Raw genomic sequence first — 25,529 nt, 5'->3', positions numbered from 1 at the left:
TGCGATTATGTAGATTATCTCATTTTGAACAGCTGGACTCAAGTATTTCACAGAACCTTGTGGTCGCTAAACAAGTTATTTCAGAACCGGATCGTAACATGCTAAAAGTTCTATCATACTGAGAAAGTTTCCACTGTTGGGCTGTCCAAGAATCTCCCTACAGTATGTCCTCTAAAAGCCAAGTTACACGTGGCCAGAGTGATTGTAATGTTGACAATATGCTCAAGTACCTGTCTCCAGTAATTAGCAGCATTCCTTGCATTCCTCTGTTTGCATCGATTCTCCCGTTTGTCTTCCACTGTTCATATATGACACACGCTTCGACATGGACCTGAGATTGTGCATGTGAGTCAATCCTCGCAGACAACGCATGTCCACGCATCACTGTAGAACGGTGCACCTCGGTCTGCGAACAGCCAGCACGGCTCACAATAGGCACAGTCCAGGGTGGGGGAGTAACACAGCCATGTCCGTGGCAGTTTGATACCTAACCCTAACCCTTTCTTTTTTCTTCTTTTCTTTTTTATGTTTTTGTTTTGGAGCTGGTAGTGTAATACATCTCGGAGAAACACCCGTTTCCTTGATGTGTGTCTCTGGGGAATGGGCCAATAGGCCTACATGGACCGGTTGCTATAATATAGCCTTTGATCTTGCGGTCGGGGGTCTCAATAGCGCCATAGAGTCCCCTATCGGTTGGGGGCGGGGCCCTTGCGGGAACTGTAGGACCACAGCCAAATCCATCCTCTCCTCCTGGCTGGAGAAGAAGGTCGCACAGCCACGGATACAGCTTCACTTGTGGAGCTAGATGATGGTGAGGCAGGTGAGCTATCGTTAGCCTCCGGCTCCGGCTGCCGCTGCACGTCAACATTACCAACGTTAGCGTTCGATTTCGAGGACGATGTACGACAAAAAAAACGGTCTAATTTTGTCTGTTTAGCCTTTACATCGCCTTGTTCTCTCTTGTCCTTTCTCTTTTGAGCGCCGCTCTTGTGTTTTGGTTTGCTGTACATTATAAATGCAAGCTATTCAATTTGTTATAATTCTGCCGATCTTGCTGCTGCTATAGCTGTGTAGTAAATATAACTTTTGATGTTGATTAAACGGTACGCTCGTCACGCAAGGTATCACATGACATGAAAGGGAGCAAGGTCATTGGACAGACAAATTAAAAATTAATTTAGGTTACTTTGAAGACTGTGTGAAACAGTCAATGACATTGGGGCCCCAAAATAAAATATATATAACAAAAAAATGAAAGGAAAAAAAAAATATTATATAAATATTTTTTGTTTGCATGGGCCCCTGGACGGCTGTGGGCCCTGGTGTAATGCACCGGCTGCACCGTCGATAGTTACGCCACTGGTTTAGCATCTACATTGCAACACAGTGATGAAGCAGCTGCTGGGCCCAAGCCTTCACTGTGCTGAAGTTCAATCGCACCAGAACATATTTGACATGTTGATATCCATTGACTGACAATTGTTTTGGTATGACCTGAGCAAATACAAATCAATGAACACTTCTTAGCCTTTATTTCAGAATTGGACATTAGATATAAGATTACTAAAACAAATGTCTCTCTTGCTGGAATACAGATGAATTGTTTAGGAAAATGCACCCTGTACATCGCAGACAAGCCTAAGCCCAAAATATGTGCCGTTTCTTTCAATTAAAGGGTTTTCAAAACAAAGGTAATTGAACTCGTTACATTGAATACTACTATGCCTGTGAAAAGAGCATACTGCCTCCTGTTGTCTGCAGAAGCTTTGACATTTTGACCCATTTGCAGAGAGCATGCATTACAAACTGTGGGCGCAATGCTTGAAACAAGTTACCATTTACCAAACTCTAATGAACGTTATCATGCTGTGTTATGGGGATGTTAGGATTTGTGTTTATGAGATTGTTTAAGGGACTAAAAGTCCAACAGCACCATTGACTTTGTTTAAAAAAAGTATCTTACGGAAATAACTTCATTTTTGAAGTAGACCTTTATATTTCATACAAACGTTTGATTCTTAACATAGAATCCCCCGCATGAATACATGAAGGTGAAGAGAAGATGGCAGTGTGGCCACTCTGCCAAGCCACTCACCTGTCACGAACACGCAAAAGGGGGTGCAGTGAATTATAGAACTCTAACAGAGGCAGATTGTCTGCCGCATGACTTGGGAGTGAAAGTGGGCTGTTTTCCCACCAGCTACTGATAAATAAAAGACATTCAACTCATTATTTCTGAAAACATCCCCACTATTTAAAAATGTTTACGAGATCACAAATTAAACATGACCATGAGCTTAACATCAAAAGGTGTTCCAGAACCAAGAGAAACACCAGCCTATGATTGATTGATAAACCATTTTTTAAATCACACAGGCAACATTTGCACTAAAACGAAGGTTTTATTTGGCACCGGGCCCTTTCAACATTTCAATTGATATCGTTTTTCAGATGTGTACAGTAAACAGTGATTGTGGGTCTTTCAGTTAGTGGTTACTGTGCCAAGCTGGTAATTCAGCCTTTTTGTGTTTTCTCCCTTAAGAAATGTACTTGGGAAGAAACTGATATAGTCCATATGGCTCCACTACATACATTACATCGATCTTCTTTAAACTGTTGTGAAATCTTAATTCTATGGCCTCTGACCACCCCGAGTGCTTTACATGAACGGAGATGAGTCATCAGTCTAAAATTCAACATTATTCAAACATGACGTGGTTTGGTCCAGGAAAGCTATTAACCTTCCACTTTCCTGAAGCTCCTATGTTCGTCGTCACGCCGGTGGCTCACAGCTCGTCGTGGTGCAGCGGCAACTGGCTGGGCTGCAGGAAGACGCCCTCCATGGAGCGCCACCAGTTGTTCTGGTTAGCAGCACTCATGCCGTGCACCTCCCTCTGGCCGCGGATGGGGTGGCCGTACTGCTCCCCGGTCACACTCAGGAAGACATCGGTGCCCACGTGTTTGAAGCGCACATCCTCCTCGCGCTCCCAGTGGATGCCATCACACTGGACCGCCCACACGTCCAGATTGTCTCCCTCGCCGTTCTCTCCAAAAGCGCTGACCTCCTGCAAGCCACACAGTGGGAAGGAAAGACAAGAACAGTACAACTAGTCAACAAAGTACTCAATAATACGTGTATCCATAATCTTAGAGATCTTCTTCTTTGACACAGGGCTCTATAAATGTCCATGTCTTTAGAAACATGAAAGACATGTAAAAAGTGAGTCTGACCTGGTTATTAGACAGGGGTGAGCTGAAGTGGTGTGTGTGGAGGTTTCGCCCAGTCTTCATGTGTGTGATGCGGATGCCCTGACCACACTTGATGGCCTCCCCCCGCTGACAGGGACGGTTGGGCTTTCCACGAATCTGCCAATAACTGTTGGCATCATCCGCAATCTCAACTCCAGTTACAGATTGCTGTCCACTGCCTACACACACACACACACACACACACACACACACACACACACACACACACACACACACACACACACACACACACACACACCACACACACACACACACACACACACACACACACACACACACACAGCATTGCATTCAGTGGTCAAAGTGGTACTGTTTCTTGATCAGAAGAAGAAGATCCATTTTTCTTGATCTCCATAAATCTGTCACATCAAAAACTCTTGATGAAAAAAAAAAAGCTGTCCAAATTCAAACGGTCTGTTAGCACACTAAAATGGGTAAAGTCCTATTTATCTGGTCGTTCTCAAAGTGTTCGTATAAATGATTCATTTTGTGACCACTGTTGTTCAGCATACATATTAATAGTCACCACAAGTCTGTGAGGATGTGGACATGCAGATGTACGAGGACACGGTCATCAGACTCATGTGAAAATGCTGAACAGGTTTCTACTAAGCTCTCAGTAACACTGCACAAAGTTGCTCAATGGCTAAGCGACTTTCTCACTTTAAATACAAAAAAAGTGACAATTTATTTGACTAATAAACAAAAACAAATCCATGCATCTAACGCGAAGTGTAAAAGGGACAAATAATCAACAACAATTAAATAGGTCAAATATGTAGGCGTCATCTTGGATACCAACTTGGCAAAATTCAATCCACTGATGCGCACAATCCACTCTTCATTTATGAACATCAAGCATTAGAATATTCGTTCAAACCTCTCACTCTTTTTCCAATGATGCATAAATATAGATATTGAACAACCAGTCTAATTTAAATGAATTGTAATGTTATAGATGTAGTGATAAATTGGCTGGTATATATTTGATATATTTGTCTTTTGGTCGGTTATATAATCATGAGCATGATAGACAAGAAATGTTTGTCGATGGTCATGTGGGGTCCTCTTTGCGGAATCTTAGTCTTTGGGTCTTTTAAGTAGGATTCGAGATGTACACGTTTTAGCATTCCCTGACACACCGGCTACTGCCACTAGTTATTTGTTTACTCTACCTGTAGCTGTGTTGTTGTGTCTTCTTCTATTTCTCTTTGCATTAATCTGTATGCAGTCATTTGTTTATGTATTTTTTTAAAAGTACTCCATTTCTATGCACGAATTTACATAATTATTTATATCACTATCTCAGAATCCGGAGCTTTTGTGTCCCTCACCTGGCAGGTTGCCAGTTTTAATGGTTACGTCTGGATCAGAGTTGTGGCTGTTGTCACATTTGCGAGACCTAGAAGACTTTTAACACCCTCCTGCATCCACCTTTTTTATATACATTCACATTATACATTTTCATATTTGGATTTTGAATTTGTACACACAACATTTATTCTTTGTCTGTTACTTGTTTTAACTATTTTTCAGGGAAGAAAGAAACCATTCAGATTCCCAATATGTGATTAGTGCACATAATGCATGTTTGGAGCTCTGAGGAGAGGCAGACTATGTGAGGGTTGGTGTACACATGGTAGACAATGTTTGTAATAATTACTCACACTGCCAGAAGGGTACACAGGTCCGAGCTGTAAGTAAGAAAGCTAATGTTTACTATCTCACTAGCCACAGATGGCTGAGGTAATGTAAGCATCCAACTGCCAAAGTGAAGCTGAGAATGTACAATAATATTAAAGCGACAAGCAGCGATAGACAGGCCCTCGCTTCCCAAAGCGTATCAGGGTTACTTCTAGGCAGGTGTGACAATGAGCCACTTCTCCACACCGAAACACAATATCATATTAGTAAACTATGTTGATTACTGTTGATGTGTGTCCCAAGCTTTGTGCTTGTGCATGCACCCCTAAGCCATTAAAAGTAAATTAATGTTTCATGGCGAACAATGTGTCGCTGACGTGGGTGAACTGGTTAAACTGCTGAGAGCTCCCAGTCAAAGTGAGGCAACAGTCACTTCCTGTTGCCACAAGGCTGTGCTATAACTGCAAAGCTCATCATCGGTGCTCAGGCCATAACTACCTACTGACAACAATACTAGTGCTAACAATAAGAATAAAAACAAATGCAGTTGAACCAGATGTGAAAAAATGGGGAGGGGCATAAGGTAGAAGCAGAATGCCTAAGAGCAAATTAATGTCACTTTGGATGCCAACATCCATGTGCATTGAAGAGTTCATATGAAATGTACTACAACAAATGAAGGTAGTCAAGTTAAACAAGAAAGTGACTATTCTGTGCCAGAGAAGATTAGCAGTTGTGTACATTATCAGTTAGCATCTTGTTACTACAACATTTTCATATACTCAGGGCCGTCCCTCCCTACAGGCCGATCATGCAGGGGGCCTCAGCTTATGAGCTCGGCTTGTTCGCAGTTCTCAGCGCAGTTCTCACCCTCTCCCCTTAACTCCTAACAGTCATCATCATGTCAATCACAACACAGAGAAATACTGATAGAAATGTGTGCGTAGTTGTTGACACATTGCTGACAGAGCGAACTACATTTGAATACAGATTTAAGAAATATCAGTTTTTGAGCATGTAATAAACATGTTTTGTCTTGACTATATTACAACTATATTATAATAAAATAATATAGTATTTATATTATTGAATTGATTATGATTATTATTAGAAGTAGTTTATTTGCATTAATGATATTTAAATCTTTTTGAGGCTAGTATTTGGCAAGAAATGCAGACATATTCACCTGTAAACGCAAACATGCACATTTACCTCACTGTATAAAAAAGTAACTAATAATAATAATAATAATAATAAACAGGAATTATATTTGCAAAGTACTTTGTTTCCCCCCAAAAAAGATGCACTCCTGTCGGTGGGGGGGCTCATCTCACAATGTCTCTTGGGGCCCCAAGTTGGCCAGGGACGGCCCTGCATATACTTAATGTATTATAACATTTGCAAAACATGTAATTTGTTTTAATAACTGAATAAAACCTTTCAACTGACAGCAGTAGGAGCTCCAAAGGAGGCACTTTGATGAAATGTCCAGCTGTAGTATGAGAGGTGGTTCAACGGGGCAGAGACAGGTGTCTGCAGGGCACACACACAGAGGGAGGCTGCATAATGCTCCACACACACCCAGTCTGACCCAGTCCAACACAGTCCAACACAGTCACAACCCAAGAGTTGCTATACTGTGGTATTTGCTATATGTTGCCGTTTTGGGGGGTGTTTGTGCATGAGCAAGGCAGCTGTCAGATTGGTGAAGCATCTCTATACGAACTGCATGTGCTGCAGCTGGAGAGAGAAACACACGCGTCCTATGCTCGTCGCAATGAAATAAGTCTTAATTACATGTGATATCCGCGTGAAGTTACCTGAGCCATATTTGACATCGTGGGAATGCAGACGGACGTTGTGTCTGGTGTTGAGCAGTTTGAGCAGAGAGCCGCAGGTCACGGTGTTCAGCTCCGACTCTCTTCCTTCACACTTTGACCACAGCAGCAGAAACATCAGTGATCGGACGAAAACGTGTAAAACGTGAAGTATCTCCATCTCGGTGTGGAAATGTGTCTCGTATCGGCGAGAGACTCACAAAAGATGAACAGCCCATTCACAATCGGGCACTTTCAAACGATACTGCTGATTTCAACCAATCACAGCTTGACAAGTCCTAAATACGGAAGTTTGTGCAGACATATGATTGGTCAAACAAGAATGTGTGTGTGGTTACCCGGAAGTCGGAATCTAATATGACAAAAATATATTTGATCATCCTGTATTTATTTAGCAGTAATTAAGTCAAAAGGAATAAAATAGACACGCTTTCCCCGCAGCAAAGCCGTTCAGAAGGAACGTTTTATAACAATATTCGTAGTTTTTGTCAAAAGAGGAACTTTGGTAAGGACTATGGATAAAAGCGTCTATATAAACCAACATATAAAGTGAACTCTCAAAGATAACTAAAATAAGTATATCAGCAGACCAAATGTTAAAAATGTATATTTTAACTATTTTACAGTGATAAGATTAGAACCATAGCTTATCGATCAGATACGTAACCTAATTCAAAAATAAATAGAACATTCAAAATAGACCAATTTAAGTTAAGTTTAGTTTCAGAAATGATTGTGTGTTGGAATTATGAATGTCGGTTAATGTGTAGGCCTATGTAGGCTACCATAGGTATGTACCAGTCGATGGTATGTACATAAACATTCGAAAGTGGGTAGACGGATTTTAGAGGGGACAGTGAACGCACCGTGAGGCTGGTCAGACTGGCCAGGTGAGTTTCCACACGATGATCTGGGATCAGTTTTTCCCCCGCTAATTAACCCGGGTTAGCCCGGAGCTCATTGATTTCTGATCTGAGATCAGTGTGAGAGTGTTGGCGAACAAAGGAGGGGGCAGTAGTACCTGTTTCACTGAGAGAAATACACAAGGAGTTATCGCCAGGTAAGTCAGCGTCTAAATAACAAATTCATTGTTTTTAATGTTAAAAAAGACGATAGACATATATGTCACATTTGTTGTGTTGATTTTGACTTTATTTTTATTTTGTTAACACATTGTTACCGGTTTTATTATGTGTCTACATTCAGATACATCTGTTTCTAGGAGTGGCCAAATGTTTTAACGCACGCTGACTTCATCCGGATCTTATAACGTCAGTAAATTTTTGGACACTTTTTAAAGTAAACCAACATATAGGCCTAGCCTATTGATTAACATTAATTTGCGACCACAGGGTTAAACTGCTCAAATGTTCAGTTATTTGTTGTTATTTTGAGGACTAAACGGGTAAAGATACAGTATTTACATAGTACAATAATGCGTGTATCTACCGTCCATTTGTTTTTCTTTATTAAACAAGTAAACGGAAGAGCGTCTTGAGAGGCCTTTTTGCTTTTTACCTTACTAAATGGTCTAATGGTCCTTGGAGCGAGGGGCGGGGCGAAACTCATGGAAGTGATTTCAAAACAAAAGCACTCGTGTGCTTGGAACTGTGATAATATTATATTTATAAACAAGGTGAATTTAGCGATCACAACGAAAATAGCCACGACACATATTGAGCCCAGAGAATGGATGTTATTAAGGGCTGTAAATATAATAAGCCTATGTCTAAACTGGACAACATGTTAGGAGATTTAAACTACAGCGATTCTGCACTGCGGTCACTCAGCCGCCTCTCCAGTTTGTTATTATTTTTTCTGCCATTAGTTCTTCGTGAGATTGACACTGTTGGACTCAGTACTACTGAAACTACCCCCACAATTACTATGAAGTACTTACTGTGTACTTTTCCAGTACTCCTCTCTGTCAATGTCCCCTCCTGAGAACAGGAATGCATGTTTCTTTGCTATTTTGAATAAGCGTTAAAAAACCTTTCTTCATGAGACTGATATTGTTGGACAGAGTATTTTAAGAGGATATGGTAGACATGATATCAGCAATACTTCCAGTCAGTACTCCGGCAACAGCATTTTACATCTTGGAAAGTCTTTAGAGTCTGGCCTGGATAGGTCACAACTATCCTTCAGCAAAGTGATAAACCCTTGTGACTCTTGTTGGCCTCTTATGACAATGCTGTCTTTTAAATAGGATTATTTATCTCCTCCTACTTCATTCCTCTCAGATTCTTCCATCAGTCCCAGTCATTGCATGTCAGTCAATAGAGCTTCGAAAAATGTGTCCAATTCAACTAAATGTTTTTTTGTGAGTGAAGGCCAGAGCTAAATTATAGATGGTTTGATTGTGTAATTACAAGGTGAGAGAAAATAAATCCACATCCTCCTACTAAACTTATTTGATTTCCTTTTCCATGTTATACTTATACTTACTTGTATTACAACATTTGCATGTTGAACTACATGCTGGATATCTTCCCCAGCCTCAAGGAAAAAGTAATAATAAAGTAAATGGATTCATAATTTAAATAAAAATTGATACATTACATTACATTTAGCTGACGCTTTTATCCAAAGCGACTTACAATAAGTGCAGTCGACCAACAAAATACAAACTTGAAGAAAATAGAATCATATAAGTACATCAGGTTTCATAGAGAAAAAACATTTCAAGTGCTACTCAACTGGCTTTAGATAAGCCAGTCCTTTATTAGTATATAAGTGCTTTGTTAATAGTTCTATCGCTCGAAGTGGAGTCGAAAGAGATGAGTTTTCAGTCTGCGCCGGAAGGTGTGTAAGCTTTCTGCTGTCCTGATGTCAATGGGGAGCTCATTCCACCATCTTGGAGCCAGGATAGCAAACCCACGTGTTTTTGCTGATGGGAACTTGGGTCCCCCTCGCAGCGAGGGTGCAGCGAGCCGTTTGGCTGATGCAGAGCGGAGTGCACGTGCTGGGGTGTACGGTTTAACCATGTCCTGGATGTAGGAAGGGCCAGATCCATTCGCAGCATGGTACGCAAGTACCAGTGTCTTGAAGTGGATTCTAGCAGTTACCGGAAGCCAGTGGAGGGAGCGGAGGAGCGGCGTGGTGTGGGAAAATTTAGGAAGGTTGAAGACCAGACGAGCCGCTGCATTCTGGATGAGCTGCAAGTCGGATGGCACATGCAGGTAGACCAGCCAGGAGGGAGTTGCAGTAGTCTAGGCGTGAGATTAGTGCTGCGTACCTGGACTCACATTCAGGTTCAGGTCCGGACTCAAGTCCAGAGGTTCAGGTTCAGGTCCGGACTTATAAGTCCGGACCTGAACCCATGGCTTGTGTCAAGTTGTGCGAGTAACTAAAGTGAACTTATTGTGAGCTAATTATCAATTGAAATTAACTCATAAACAACTGAAATTCAAACTCGTCAGGTTTATTGTGCTCCCTTCCAACTTGTGTCTACATTTCTCTAAAAAGTACAAATGTAAAAAAAACACTTTTTTCCACTTAGTCTACAAATGACTTATGACAGCAACTACAGTGAACTACTACAAAGTTCAATATAATAATAATGTTTACATTATACAGTACATACTACATACATAGTGATGTACATACATACTGTTAGAAATTAAAATCAATGTTGATATGGCGTAATTTTGAATTAAATACACTATTTAATTTAAATCAGTTTTATTCTGAAAATCCGGAAGTTCACACTATTTACTTAATACTTTTATTCTGAAAATTCTCCACTTCCGGTTAGCATTAGCATGTGGGGAAATGCTACGTCTTCAAACCGTGAATCGAAGGTGAAATGACATGTGATGTTGTACACTGAGCACACTGGGATTAGCACTCATTTATTGACACTGAATCACGTTTATCAGGGAATGTTTAAATAACCACAGACACCAGAATATACGTAAGTGCTAGTTTTTTTGCGAGTCCAAGTACCGGTTCCTGACGTTCCGGTTTTAACCGGACTTGAACCGAAACTTTTTACAAGTCCAGTACCGGTTCGGCGTACCGGTACCGGTTCGGCGTACCGGTACGCAGCACTACGTGAGATGATGAGAGCCTGGACCAGAACCTGCGTGGCTTTCTGGGTCAGCTGGGGACGCATCCTCCTGATGTTGTAGAGCGTGTATCTGCAGCAGCGGGTTGTAGCAGCGATGTTTGCAGTGAAGGACAGTTTGTTATCTAGGATCACACCCAGATTCCTTGCAGTCTGAGTCGGGGAAACAGAGGGGCCGATGTTGATTGTTAGGTCAAGGTTGCGGTCGGATAATCCAAACATCAGCTCCTAAATTCTAACCCTATCGTCTATTCCTTGACCTCTGAGTAAAACCTCACGGGGTTAAGGGATAGTGGACAGGAGAATTCAAAAGGACTTAGGAGAAGAGGCTGCGGTACTTTAGAGAATCCGAATGCACTTTCACTATCCCACGTGTTTATGATGCGCCAGCGGACGTCATTGTGTGCGTCTGCTGCTGTGGGGGAACCATGGAAACTACAGTTTTCTATACAGCGGACTACAACATGGATGTTTAATAAGAACGAGGGACTACTGTGAACTCATCTAGAGACTCTGCACCGTGCTCTGATGCTGCTGCTTTGCTTTATGAACGTGGACAACAGAGAAACATATTCTTCATGACCAAAGTTGGAATTGAAATAAAAAAGGAAAGTGAAACTTATGCTCGTCACCCTCTCCCTCCGGTCCACATTAATACCAATGATCCCAATACGTATGATTGTATGAACTAAAGATCTTAAAATCAATACAAATGTATTTATTATAAACGTTAGTCCTTAACATCTATCACTGTGTATATCACCATTCAAACATCTTTTAAAAGTTGAACAAACTCCACACAGCTCAGTAAAGACTGAAATGTTGACTTTATTTGATCATTTCAGTAAAAACTAACGTTCATATTTCTCTTTTTGATTATAATACTGATGAACGTTCAAAACAAAGCACTTTGGCAACTTACCACCTATGTTTTAAAAAGCTTAATAAGCACCGTAACTTTCATGATATAATTTCTCCGTCATAAAAATCGTTTGTTTCCGTGAACAATGATGTTTTCTTTTAGCAGTATCATGGTGTTAAGTCTTGTCGGGAAGGTGTTTATCACGTCAGGTTAACACAATACACAAAGTTACTTAAAATGTATTATTATTAAGCCAAGCCATTGACACTGCTCTTGTTGAAATCAATCTAGAAAGTACTGAACTACCCTTGAACTCTCTGTTGTATCCTTTCAGTTGTTTGCCACTGATGTCAAAACTACTCCTCACCCAGTGAGAGGAACCGAAATTGTAAAGACACCAGCTACACAAATGTGTGTGTCCCTTCCTTGAGCTTACAGTTGTTATTTTTGGGTCTTGCATCATTGTTGTGTGACGGCAAATGCTGCGGCCGCAAGGCATTGTGGGGCAGCATTTTCTCCTCTCCTTTCGTCAAGGAAGGTCCAGTGGTTCCTAAGCTAAAGGAGGTTACAGTATAAAGGAAGTTTGAAACCTCCTTTCCTTTCATTTGGAGAATTGGAACGGCTCTTATCACGGCTGCCACTGAGGGACTTCCGGTCATTTCACTCCGTTAGGAAGGTTCCTAAGCTAAACGGACTATTCGACTTGAGCCAAGAGTGGGACAGTCTTTTCCTGGAAGGAAAAGCAGTTCAGTCTTGTCAAGGTTGAGCTTGAGGTGGTGAGCAGACATCCACTGAGAGATGTTCGCTAGACAACATACATTAATAATGTTGTGTGCAAACATTTCAAATTTAAACACAAAAGGAAAAAAAGTTTACTTTGAAATGATTTCTCACAAAAACCTTTCTAAATTATTAAAAAAGGTTTAGTCTATCTATACGTTTTTCTGCCTAAAATAGTTGAAATTGTACGTAAACTATATCAAAGTACACCACATCCATGGCAATTAACCCATTTTTGTTAAGTTAATAACAATATTGATATTATATAGCTATATAGCATTTCATTGATGCAGTCTTTCTGAACACTTTTAAAATAAAATACTGCAAATGAAGAATATTGGTAATGTTTTGCACAGATAGTGCCTTAACTTGAATTTGAAAACACGTGGCAACTTTATTAATACAGCAGATGAAAAGATTTGTGGAAGGATACATTCTTCATGGGCTTCAATGGCTCTCTAGATAAAGGGCATTTTATGGTTGCTTGTATTATCCTCAGATAGTGGTTTGTTCAAATAACTAGTGACATTTTAATAAATATTGCAAAAAAGGGCTCCAAAAAAGGCATGTGTGTATATATATATATATATATATATATATATATATATATATATATATATAACCTGGCCGGCTTAGCCAGTGTGTATTTCTTCAAGCACCAAGATTCAGAGTTTATAAAGTACAATTCTGGGCCATTGATTGTCATTTCTCCAAACACATACAGTAAAAATGCCTGTTTTGAAGCCTTAAAAAGGTGCAGGAAAAGGACTTTTCAGTTAAGAGAAGAGAACAAAGGAAAGCAAATTGTTATAATGGGGGATGTAACATTAATGACAGACATAATATGAGGTCCTTGGCACTCAGACTCCAGAGGGGTCATGTTGTGATCATGGGGCATCACCCTTGTATACAGCATCAGGACAATATCATATGGAGTCAGGCACTGGAAGTGTGCTGGAGGCGTTGACTGGGACTGATGGAATCTGCGAGAAATAATCATATATTGAAAGACAGCAGCATCATAAGAGGCCAAGCAGAGTGTTTCACTTTGCTGAAGGACAGTTGTGACCAGCTATCCAGGCCAGACTCTATAGACTTTCCAAGGGGTAAAAATGCTGCTGCCGGAGTACTGACTGGAAGTATTGCTGATATCATGTCTACCATATCCTCTTAAAATACTCTGTCCAACAATATCAGTCTCATGAAGAAAGGTTTTTTAACGCTTATTCAAAATAGCAGAGAAACGTGCATTCTTGTTCTCAGGGGCCTATACTACGAAGCTGGTTCAACCTAACCTGGATATGTTTGAGTTAGCCGGTTGGCTTAATCCAAAACATACGCGCTCTCGCTAAACTGTCCTACGACGCTGGTTATCAAGTGGATCGCTCAAGCCAGCCGTGTCCTATCTAGTTAGGTGCGCGTTCACATGAAAGGGGTGGTATTTGGAGCATTCGACCAATCACAAACATGGAGAAGCGTACTGACAGCGCAGCGTCATACTTCCTGAATGAAAAGTGAACTTTAATACTAGTCAAAAATGAAGAAGTTAAACTTTAAACATCCAGGACTTAAACACTTTATCCAGGATAAAAGCCACATAGCTGCACCTGCAAGGTGAATACAGCTGGTAAAAGAAAAAGTGTTTGAATGCGTACATTAACAGGTTTATGATATCACTGCCCCGTCTAAAACACGATCTGACTTCAATTACATTTGTCTCGAGTGTTTCGTCAACTTATGTGTTGCTTAAAATAATACTTCTGCATACAGTATGTGACACTGTGAGTGTTGCACGGCCAGATACGGCTCAGCTGACTCAGATAATAAAATATATGATACATTATGAAGTGATATGCCGCGGACTGTACTTAATGTACTCTGATCCGGTTACTTATGTTGTGGCCGATATTTAAGTAAGCTTTCTTAACGCTAATGTTATAATAGTCAGATTGCTCTGAAGATGGGAGGTGATATTCTATTAATGTTCACGTTCACACAGTCGGTGATTTTTGCCGGCCGTCTTTCCTGCGACGGCAGCTTTTCTGTATTTCCTTTCTCCTGTAATATGACTTGATCGCTTTAAACTCCGCACACTGAGCTCTGATTGGTCAGCAGGCGGTGCTTTCACTGAGTTGAGCTCTTAGCCTGCAACCTAACCTGGTCCCGACCAGGTTAGCTGCTTAGCATATATTACCATGGAGATCTAGCCTGCTAAAAAGAGAACCAGCTTCGTAGGACCGGAAAGCCGGAGTTTTCCCTGAATTTAGCCGGCTAAGCGAAAATCCTGCTTCGCAGTATACCCCCCAGGAGGGGACATTGACAGAGAGGAGTACTGGAAAAGTACACAGTAAGTACTTCATAGTACTTGTGGGAGTTGCTTCACTAGTACTGAGTCCAACAGTGTCACTCTCACGAAGAACTAAGGGCAGAAAAAATAATAAGAAACTCGAGAGGCGGCTGAGTGACCGCAGTGCAGAATCGCTGCATAGTTTAAATCTCCTAACATGTTGTCCATTTTAGGTTTATTATATTTACAGCGCTTAATAACATCCATTTTCTGGGCTCAATATGTGTCTTGGCTGTTTTCGTTGTGATCGCTAAATTCACCTTGTTTATATATATATATATATATATATATATATATACAGTCTATGTTTATAATATTATCACAGTTCCAAGCACACGAGTGCTTTTGTTTTGAAATCACTTCCGTGAGTTTCGCCCCGCCCCTCGCTCCAAGGACCCTTAGACCATAAGGTAAAAAGCAAAAAGGCCTCTCAGACGCTCTTCCGTTTACTTGTTTAATAAAGAAAAACAAATGGACTGTAGATAAACGGATTATAAAGGAATGATTGTGTTGTACTTTGTTGTAGTGAAGGCTAGACCTCAGGAATATTATAATAACCAATAGAATTATTATTACGTTTTTAAAAAATATTTTTAAAGGTCCCATGTCATGGTAATTTTTACTGATCATAATTCCATTGTTGAGGTCTACTAAAATAGATTTATACTGTGCAATTTTCCAAACTCACATTGGTTTCTCATACAGCATCTCTGTATACACTGAACAAAAATGTAAACGCAACACTTTTGTTTTTGCTCCCATTTTTCATGAGATGAACTCAAAGATCTAAAACATTTTCTATATACACAAAATAACCATTTCTCTCAAATATTGTTCACAAATCTGAAAACATCTGTGATAGTGAGCACTTCTCCTTTGCCGAGATAATCCATCCCACCTCACAGGTGTGGCATATCAAGATGCTGATTAGACAGCATGATTATTGCACAGGTGTGCCTTAGGCTGGCCACAATAAAAGGCCACTCTGAAACGTGCATTTTTGCTTTATTGGGGGGGTCTGAAAACCAGTCAGTATCTGGTGTTAGGGGTAGGGTTAGGGTAATGTTGTGAATCGAGTGGCCCATGGTAGTGGTGGTGGGGTTATGGTATGGGCACGCGTATGTTATGGACGACGAACACAGGCCACTCGATTCACAACATTACCCTAACCCTAACCCTAACCCTAAGCTAATTATAAGCACACACACTTCCCAGCATTTGTCCATATTTAAAACTCCTTTCTGACCTTAGGTCAAACAACACACACACACACCCATCCACAGATCCTCAGGTCCGTGCAACCATTCTCAACCGAGAATCCTAAACCCTACCGCAACACAAAACCTAACCCTAACCCTACCCCTCACACCAGATACTGACTGGTTTTCGGACCCCCCAGGACCCCCCCATTAAAGCAAAACTGCACGTTTCAGAGTGGCCTTTTATTGTGGCCAGCCTAAGGCACACCTGTGCAATAATCATGCTGTCTAATCAGCATCTTGATATGCCACACCTGTGAGGTGGGATGGATTATCTCGGCAAAGGAGAAGTGCTCACTATCACAGATGTTTTCAGATTTGTGAACAATATTTGAGAGAAATGGTTATTTTGTGTAAATAGAAAATGTTTTAGATCTTTGAGTTCATCTCATGAAAAATGGGAGCAAAAACAAAAGTGTTGCGTTTATATTTTTGTTCAGTGTAGTATGTGTATTCACTCTCTGTCCTAAACGGCTTGTTGGAGCTCCTGCCCCCCTCCCCTTCCTATGAGCCCACTGTGCTCTGATTGGTCAGCTCGCCCACCCTGTTCTGTTGAGTCGACCACCGTTACAGCGGAACATCAGTGATTATGTGTTACAATGGTGTTGGCAACCAGAAAATGACATCAGTAATGACAAACAGATGAGAATGCTGCGTGGGGTCTGGGTGCCGTGTTGGCGGGACGTTGCGGGGCTCGCTGCTGCGAGGAGCGGACAGTGTGAGCTGGATTATTGGTGTCATTTCCTGGTTGCTGCTTGGGGTCTGCGAGACAGTGAGACACAGCGAAACCCAGCCTGAACTAAGCCTGAGCACCATGGATGCGGGAAGGGGGGGTGCTGAGGGTGCTGAAGCACCCCCACCTGCGAGGCTCCACTAGCACCCACACCCCTAAACGCGGCGCACCTACAGTGTAAGCCGCCACAGTTTTGCAGCTGCGAGGCTCCACTAGCACCACCACCCCCCCAGCGCGTCACAGTCTCGCCGCTGAGAGAGTGTGAGTGAGGAGCTCCACGGATTGGTCCATTTGGGTATGGTCACGTCACTCTACCCAGGAAGAAAATGAGAAATGTCCAACGAGGCGTTCTGGGGCAGCATAGACAGGTCTTCTCTGTGTTAGAGTTTTACTCCCTACAGGGTGTACTTTGAGGGTTTGTGACTCTGCAGACCGTTTACATGCAGAAGAACCTTCATAACATACAAGGGGACGGGTGATAACCGGAAAAGCATGACATGGGCCCTTTAAGTATCTGTTAACAGCAGTGAGTAATTAGGGATGCACAATAAATATTGGAAATATACAATTTTGTCCAATGAAGTTAAATTGCTTCCAAAATGTACAGCCCCTAAACACAGAGACACTGGTAGAACTGGTTCTGTACTTTGTATTTTTTTGCATTTAAGAATAGTATAAGTTAGCTATGATAGATAACGTTAAGCGACTGCTATGGAATAACAAATCCAATTGTGAAAATATCTGTTAACGGAATTGGCCCTGAGATATTGGTAATTACTGCTTTTTGTTATTGGCTGAAAAAATTATGTTGAATCCCTAGTTTTAATCCTCTCCACTTCCCTCTGTAGCGAGCCGTTCCAGGTCCAGATGTCTGCAGGAGGAGTCGGTTCTGTGTCCAGGTTCGACCGGCTGCGGGACATCCCACACTATGACCAGGTCCCTGTGGGCTCATTATGGCATGACCTGGATCTTCCACCCCCCCCGGAACCCTTGCATGGAACAGTACCAGCAGTGAGCTTAGACCCACTTCCCCCTCCCCCGCTACCTGAAAAGCCAGCTGTTGGGCTAGAATCCTTCTCCCCCCCTTACCATGATGAGCCAATGGAGGATGACAGTGATGCCATGGATATGAAGCCGGTTCGCCGCTTCGTTCCTGACTCGGTCAAGAATTTCTTCCGTGGCAACAGCGGGAACGGTGACGGCATGGGTTGGGTCCTACCCCCTCCTTCACAACATCTACCTGCCTCTTATTCCCCTGCCCCCTCTTCTAGTAAGAGCACCAACTGCCGCACCACAGCAGGAGTCCCCTGTTCACCTCCCAACTCCCCCCCTCCATCTCCTTATCTTCAAGGGTCATATCGGGACCCCTACGGCGGCTCTGGGGGAAGCTACACCTCTCAGAAGGAGAGAGACGGGCTGCTGCTTGGTGCTGAAGCTCTTGACTCTGCGTCTGCGGTGCCTACCAATCTTTCGGCTCTGACCTACCTGGAGCGGGTGGAGGAGTACCACCAGCGCTACGCCTACATGAAGTCCTGGGCTGGCCTGCTGAGGATCCTGGGCTGTGTGGAGCTGCTGCTGGGAGCTGCTGTGTTTGCCTGCGTCTGTGCTTATGTTCATAAGGACAACGAGTGGTTCAATATGTATGGATACTCCCAGCCACAGATGTTTGGGGGGCTGGGTGGAGGGGCCAGTGCTTATGGACATGGTGATGGTTACTACACAGGCCCCAAAACACCTTTTGTCCTCGTGGTGGCTGGTCTAGCGTGGATAGTGACTGTTATTTTGGTCGTTCTTGGGATGACGATATACTACAGAGCCATACTTCTTGACTCTTCTTGGTGGCCAGTCACAGAGTGTTCCATCAACCTTGTGTTGGGGGTGCTCTACTTGGCAGCAGGGATAGTGTATGTGAGGGACACCACTCGAGGGGGGCTGTGCAACATGCCAGTCTTCAATAATGGAGTGAATGGGGCATTTTGTCGCACTGAAGCCGGCCAAACAGCAGCCATGATCTTCCTCTTCCTCACCATGGCACTCTACTTCATTGGTGCTGGAGTGTGTCTAAAGCTGTGGAGACATGAGGCAGCCAGGATGAAGAAGGAAGGTCTCGCACACGAGGTCTGACACACACACACACACACACACACACACACACACACACACACACACACACACACACACACACACACACACACACACACACACACACACACACACACACACACACACACACACACACACACACACACACACACACACACACACACACACACACACACACACACACACACACACACACGGTACTAGCTGAAAACAGTTCAGTTACGACCTCAAATGACAAATAAGGTTTCATCTGTAGCCTGTGTAGATAATGACAGACGGGGTTACCCATTAAACCTGAGCCGTGGACTGGGACACATCAGCAACACTTTAAAGAAAGGCTCACACGATATTGAGAACATTTTAGTTTTAGTATGTTGTGTTGCTTTGGCAAAAGTCACATAGTAACAAAAAAAACAAGGCAGCGCTGGACCAGCAACTCCCTCCTTCTCTGTACAGTTGTTTCAATGGAGTCTGGTGTCTTTGGCAAGAGCGTAGATGGATATAAGCGTCAGTTCCCTAATGGATACGAGTGTCTCACAGCAAGGGAAAGCTGTATGGCGTACACTTAAACTGGTATTGTTTTTGTTGGGCCTAATTTGAGAGGTGGCTAAAACATGTTATGACTTGTATAACACAACGGAGGCGTGTGGCGCAGTGGATAGAGCGTTGGTGTTGGGATCAGGGGATTCACAGGTTCAAACCCCACTGCAGTCAGCATGTTGAGACACTTCACCCCAAATTGCTCCTGTGGGGATTGCCCACAGTATTGAGTATGTAACAAGTAACATGTAATGTAATAACTTTGAGCTGAAATGTTATTTGATTTAGAAATATAAAGTGTTAGAGCAGCCTCATTAGGCAAGGCAAGGCAAGTTTATTTATATAGCACTTTTCAACACAAGGTAATTCAAAGTGCTTTACAAAAAAAATGAAAGACATTAAGCATTAAAAAGAAAAGCTAATAAAATAAACATTAAGGAAAAATACATGGATAAAAGTTACAGTGCAGTCTAAAATATGAATAGTTCAATTAAAAGCAGCGACAAAGAGAAAAGTCTTCAGCCTGGATTTAAAAGTAGTCAGAGTTGCAGCGGACCTGCAGGTTTCTGGGAGTTTGTTCCAGCTGTTTGGAGCATAATAACTGAATGCTGATTTCTCCATTAGGAGAAACTCCAGAGGAAACTTGGACTAGATTGAACATCTAAATAATCATTACCCATCTCTTCTTCCCATAATCCTAGATGAGAACCATTGGATCATCAGTCCCTCTCTCCATAGTAAGTATCAATGCTTTTTCAGTGGCAGACATTGAATCTTACACAGTGTAAATGAAGTGAGCTCACAAACCTTTATGTACTGTAGCTGGGTCCAGCCTCCAGAGCCTCGGGGCAGACCCCGTTGCCCACCCTCCAGCCTGACATCATGGACACCTCTTCAGCTGCTCCTCTGATGGCACTGGAGCCAGAGTTCCTCAGAGGTCACATTCCAGCTGGACACATCCCCAAACCTGTCGTCATAGCCGACTATGTTGCGTGAGTGTTAAAATAAGTTGCTACAATTTAGCCTTTTGTGTATATTTCATGTAGATGTTTGAAACACCAACACATTCTCACAGGAAGTACTGAAAAGCAATGATTATTCAAAATCTCTCTAATTAACTTGATATATATTTAACATTTTGTTACCGTTTTACTGTTTTATACTGCTTGCAACCTCTATGACGTCTCTGCCACCAGTGTATGAATGTGTGTTAAAGCACTTTGAGGGGCTGGGAGAGTAGAACAGCTCTAAATGCAGGTCTGATCAAATATACTTAATTGTATTAGTATTTTTGTTATTTACTGAAACACCTCACAGAATCCACAGGTTTTTATAAGTCTCCATTATCGAAATGTGGTGGAATCTTTAACTGTGTTCGTATATTACACTGTCTAACACTGCAACATTTACAGCTTGAACCACCAACATTCTTCAAAAGGTTTGGCAGGGGCAGCCCAAGGCTAACCATGCAAAAAAGATCTGCATTTTTTGGAAATGATCTGGTTCAAAATGCAAGTATAGTCTGCATTCGATCTTGAAGAAAAAGGTTTCAGATAGGTTTCAGATCTGTACTAAAACAATAGAAAGTTGCTTTTACAGTATGTTTACTGAAACATGTTTTACTTCTATTCATTTTATTCATACCACCTTCATACTGGACATTGGGAGATTTCTTCCTTATGTGCTATAGATTACTGTAAGTAATGGGGGGAACGCATCAGAGTTAATCTAATGAAGTTAATGTCTTCAGCCATCTTAGTTAGATAAAACAAGTAGATATTGTCCAAATGACAGACTTTTTAGTATCTAATCCTCTTTTTGTAACTGCTAGTCCATTTGCAGCTTAGCAGGGAAACACTATACGGGAAATTACAAGCAAGGAAGTTTGTACTAAAAGATTGTGACTCTAAAAATATATATGACTTTTATATCAGTTTTTTATCCAAATGGTTGAGCAGTCATGACAAAAGTTGTAAACCCCCAATCCCAACCCTAAGCAGGTTACAAATGCACACATACTGTAAATACAAACAGACATCAAATCAAATCAAATCAAGTTTATTTATAAAGCACATTTTAAAACAACTTTCGGTCGCGCCAAAGTGCTGTACATGAATAAAAAATATACGGAACATATTGCAATTTGTAGCATTTAAGTTAAAAACAACAAATATAAAGGCAGACACAGTTAAAATACAAAATGAGAAATGTCATGCTCTGCTCACTTTTAAAAGGCCAGAGAGAAAAAGTGTGTTTTTAGAGAGGATTTAAAAGCCCCTAGTGTCTGGGCCGACCTCACAGGTAAGGGCAGAGTGTTCCAGAGCCTGGGACCAGCTGCTGCGAAGGCTCGGTGCCCTCTAGTTTTTAGCCTGGTTTTCGGCACTACCAGCAGCATTTGGTCGGCAGACCTTAGAGCTCTGGCTGGGGTGTATCGCTGGATTAAGTCAGCTATATAAGCCGGAGCCAGCCCGTTTAGGGCCTTAAAAACAAATAAAAGGAGTTTAAAATCTATTCGGAACCGAACTGGAAGCCAGTGAAGTGAGGCCAGAATGGGGGTAATGTGGTCACGCCTTTTGTGGCCAGTCAGGAGACGTGCAGCTGCGTTCTGTACTAGCTGCAGGCGTTTTATGGATGCCTGATCCATGCCCACATACAAAGCGTTGCAGTAGTCCAGTCGCGATGTCACAAAAGCATTAATTACCCTTTCTAAGTCTTTAAAAGACATGTCTACACATCGTCTTATCAACAGATGATTCTCAACAACAACAAAATAGATATGGTATGTATTTATTCATACATGCACGTAGAACATGTATACATAAAAAATAAATAAGGAAAATACATGATTCATATATTATAATGTTGATAATGAATAACAGATAAATAAATAAGCAGATGAGATACATCCTTACACAAATGACCCAGACTTACCTGTTTAGCTTATGCTACTCTGAATTGGGAGTGTGGGCTCCATCTATCATGTAGATCAGGGGTCTTCAACTAAAATTCAACGAGTTCCAGTTAGAGAAAATGTCCCCATGCAAAGGTCCGGAACATCAAAATGTCTAAGTTGCTTTATGAATTAGTGTGATATATATTGAAGTAGCCGTAGCTTTATCAACGTCTGCATGTAATCAACAGCTGACTGCCAATCAAATAAAGAAAGTACAATTAAAAAACAACAATATTTATTGTCTATTAACATTGAACTATACAGATATACAGTAAATACTGTGGATATGTGTAATGTTCCTCTCGGGCTGCATTTAAAAAATAAAATGGAGAAAATAAATAAAATAGCTTTTGAAAATATGTGCATCTTAAAAGTGCTTAATTTTAGATAAATAAAATAAAGTGTAGCAGCAGCTTGAGTTTCCATTTTTCTCTGTTAACCGTTTCACATCAGGACTTAACAGTTTCAGACGATTATAGAACAATATCAGTTTTTACACATCATAACAAGTGAACAGTTTTAAAGTTTCTCTTTCTTTCCCTCTTATATTGCAGTCCCTCACTCACTTTGTTTTAATTCAGTGCGAGAATTGAGCTGGAGCTTGTCCTGCCAGGAGTTTAAATCTGGGCTGACATGGTGTCAGGGCCATTCTCACACACATGCAGGTGCTCATTGGTTACAGTGATGCAAACACAGGTATGGTGAAAAAAGAGAGAACTATTCGAAGCAGAAAAAAAACAGCGTAATATACCGTCTGACAAAGGCCTGTGCTATAATGCTTCAATTAACTGGCTGTTCTTTATAATATACTCAGATCAATAGGAGACAGAGATGTTAAGTTATAAATCAAGGGTTTTTATTATTATTTACAGCAGGGGTGGGGAACCTTTTTCCATCCTCCGAGGGCCGTACAAATGATTGAACTCAACCTCTGCTTAAAAAAACTAAACTCACAGCCCATTCATTTCACCTTTCTTTCATGCTGCGCAAAGAAAAAGCAACCTCTTAATCCAGATATCTCCCCATGACTCACGCATGCATGCATGTGCACGGTTGTGGCATGACCACCACAACAGAAAGATATGGACACAAGATGTGTGCAAATGTATTTAGTATCCTATCCATGTGAACATGATTTAAGTGGGGGAGGGGGGACCTAACCTCCTCTAGGGGGGTCCGGTGGTGGCGAAGTCCATAGGGACTTGGCTTGGCAACTGGAAGGTCACCAGTTCAAGTCCCGGAAAGACCAAGTGCTACCGAGCAGGGTTTCCGCTAGGAATTTTTCTCGCCGGTCAAATGTCCGGGCAGAATTTATTTTACCGGACAAATTTGAAACTTACCGGTCATATTCCGATCTATCGGAGCCTCCCTAATTATTACCAGACATTTTGACCGGAAGGTTTTGAATTTACCGGTTTTGAATAAATTTTACCAGCTAAAAACCGGTAATTACCGGCTAACGGAAACCCTGCTACCGAGGTGTCCCTGAGCAAGGCACCGTTCCCTACACTGCTCCCCGGGCGCCGTACATAATGGCAGCCCACGGCTTCTAACACTAGGATGGGTCAAATGCAGAGAAACCGTTTCGTTACATAGTACCTGTACTACGTAATGACAATAAGTTCAATCATCATCATCATCATCATCATCATCATCATGCTCCCACGGGAAGATTTTTTTTTAAATATTGAAGTTAAAAGCATCAATCTGGTGCACTTTGAGAGCAACATGAGGAGATCTATGGATGCATCTTTCAACACCCATATGAAACAGAACTGTAAGCAGATTTTTCTTTTTGGATATTTTACAAATCACTCCCCTTTTAAACTGTATTCTTGTTGTTTTTAACCAGTGACGTGCGGTGAGGTTCATGGCTGGTGAGGCACTGACTCTTTCAGAGTCAGATTTACAAATATTATATTTTGACCTTAATCGAAATATTCGGTTATTTTCAAAAGCTTTTTTAGTCTGATGCTTCGATTCATTTTAAACAGACCGTTCAACAAAAGGATACCCAAAATCTAAATATTGGATTGTTCTTTCTTAGTAAGATCCCATGTTCATTACAATTGGGGTCTTACCTTGACTTGAAGATGAAGTCCATGCTATCCTTCTGGACAACAATCTCTATTACTTTTTGGTAAAAGTCCTCCTTATCTTCCTCTAGTTTCAAAAGTATAGTTTGTTGTTTGCGTCTACCGTCTCTGCGTAGAATAACAGTAGCAACAAGAACCTGTGGGCTCACTTGCGCCCCCTTCAGTGCGGCAGAGGTTATGGCTGCCTCCCATGGTGCTTTGTTCATTGCCGTTGTATGATGAGACCAGCGAGCCTAAATATAATATATATATATATATATATATATATGTGAAATAAGTTATTTAGAGACTATGGATGGCGAGGATAAATGTAATAAAGGGATCTACAAACATTACATTGGTGACATACAGTGAGATGGTGCAGGCATGTGCCCGCTTTCCAGCCAGTTTCTGTGGGGTGACGCATTCTGAGGTGAGGCAGATCTCATCTGTGCCTCACCTCACCCCACAGTACCCCACTGGCTTGAGCGCGCTCACAAAATAAGTGCCCGCATTAAATTAGTGCCCGCGCTCCAGCAAGTTACTGTGGGCTTACGAGAGGCAGAGCTCGTCTCTGCCTCACTTCTCATCGCTACCCGTAGTTGTATCGGAGATCGGCAAATTTGCTGATTTTGACTATAAAAAGCGATTAGAATCATTCATAAATCACATTTACAACACAGTGGAGACATTTTATTATTACTATTTAGTTTTTCTTTAGTTGTTTTTCCGTTACATTGGAGTATGACAGGTGAGGCTCTGCCTCCCCTGACTGCACGTCGCTGTTATTAACAACTTTTTTGTTACTATCATATAGTACTTTATTCCTGTTTTTCATTTAGTCTCATTAATAACCATAATGATCATATCAAGGTGTGCCTTAACCTCACTGAGCTGAGGTTATTTGAGCCTCTCAGGAGAGAGCTCTCTTCCACCTGGTTGTAGAAAAGCTCTTTAAATTCGTTAGCATAGGTAGCTAACCAGATGCTAATAACAACAGATCGCCACTGTGCTTACAACTAAAGACACAGCCACGCAAACACTGCGGCATGTGTA

At 41.7% G+C, this 25,529-nt stretch overlaps 1 protein-coding gene and 1 pseudogene across 1 annotated transcript; one reads left to right on the top strand and one right to left on the bottom strand.

Annotated features, from left to right (window-relative positions):
* Positions 1–2,382: 2,382 nt before the first annotated feature.
* Positions 2,383–7,004, bottom strand: sdf2l1 (stromal cell-derived factor 2-like 1). Its single transcript, XM_034091588.2, has 3 exons — positions 6,735–7,004; positions 3,232–3,428; positions 2,383–3,065 (listed from the first exon to the last, which is right to left on the bottom strand). Exons 1-3 carry the CDS (start codon positions 6,910–6,912, stop codon positions 2,787–2,789), a joined length of 654 nt encoding a protein of 217 aa, XP_033947479.1. The 5' UTR covers positions 6,913–7,004; the 3' UTR covers positions 2,383–2,786.
* A 641-nt stretch (positions 7,005–7,645) lies between these two features.
* LOC117452013 (uncharacterized) overlaps positions 7,646–25,529 on the top strand; it is a 69,107-nt pseudogene continuing 51,223 nt past the window's right edge.

The sequence above is a fragment of the Pseudochaenichthys georgianus genome, chromosome 9 (assembly GCF_902827115.2).
Source record: "Pseudochaenichthys georgianus chromosome 9, fPseGeo1.2, whole genome shotgun sequence".
NCBI lineage: Eukaryota > Metazoa > Chordata > Actinopteri > Perciformes > Channichthyidae > Pseudochaenichthys > Pseudochaenichthys georgianus.
The sequence above is the reverse complement of the archived record's forward strand: the minus strand, read 5'-3'. Positions and strand labels throughout refer to the sequence as shown.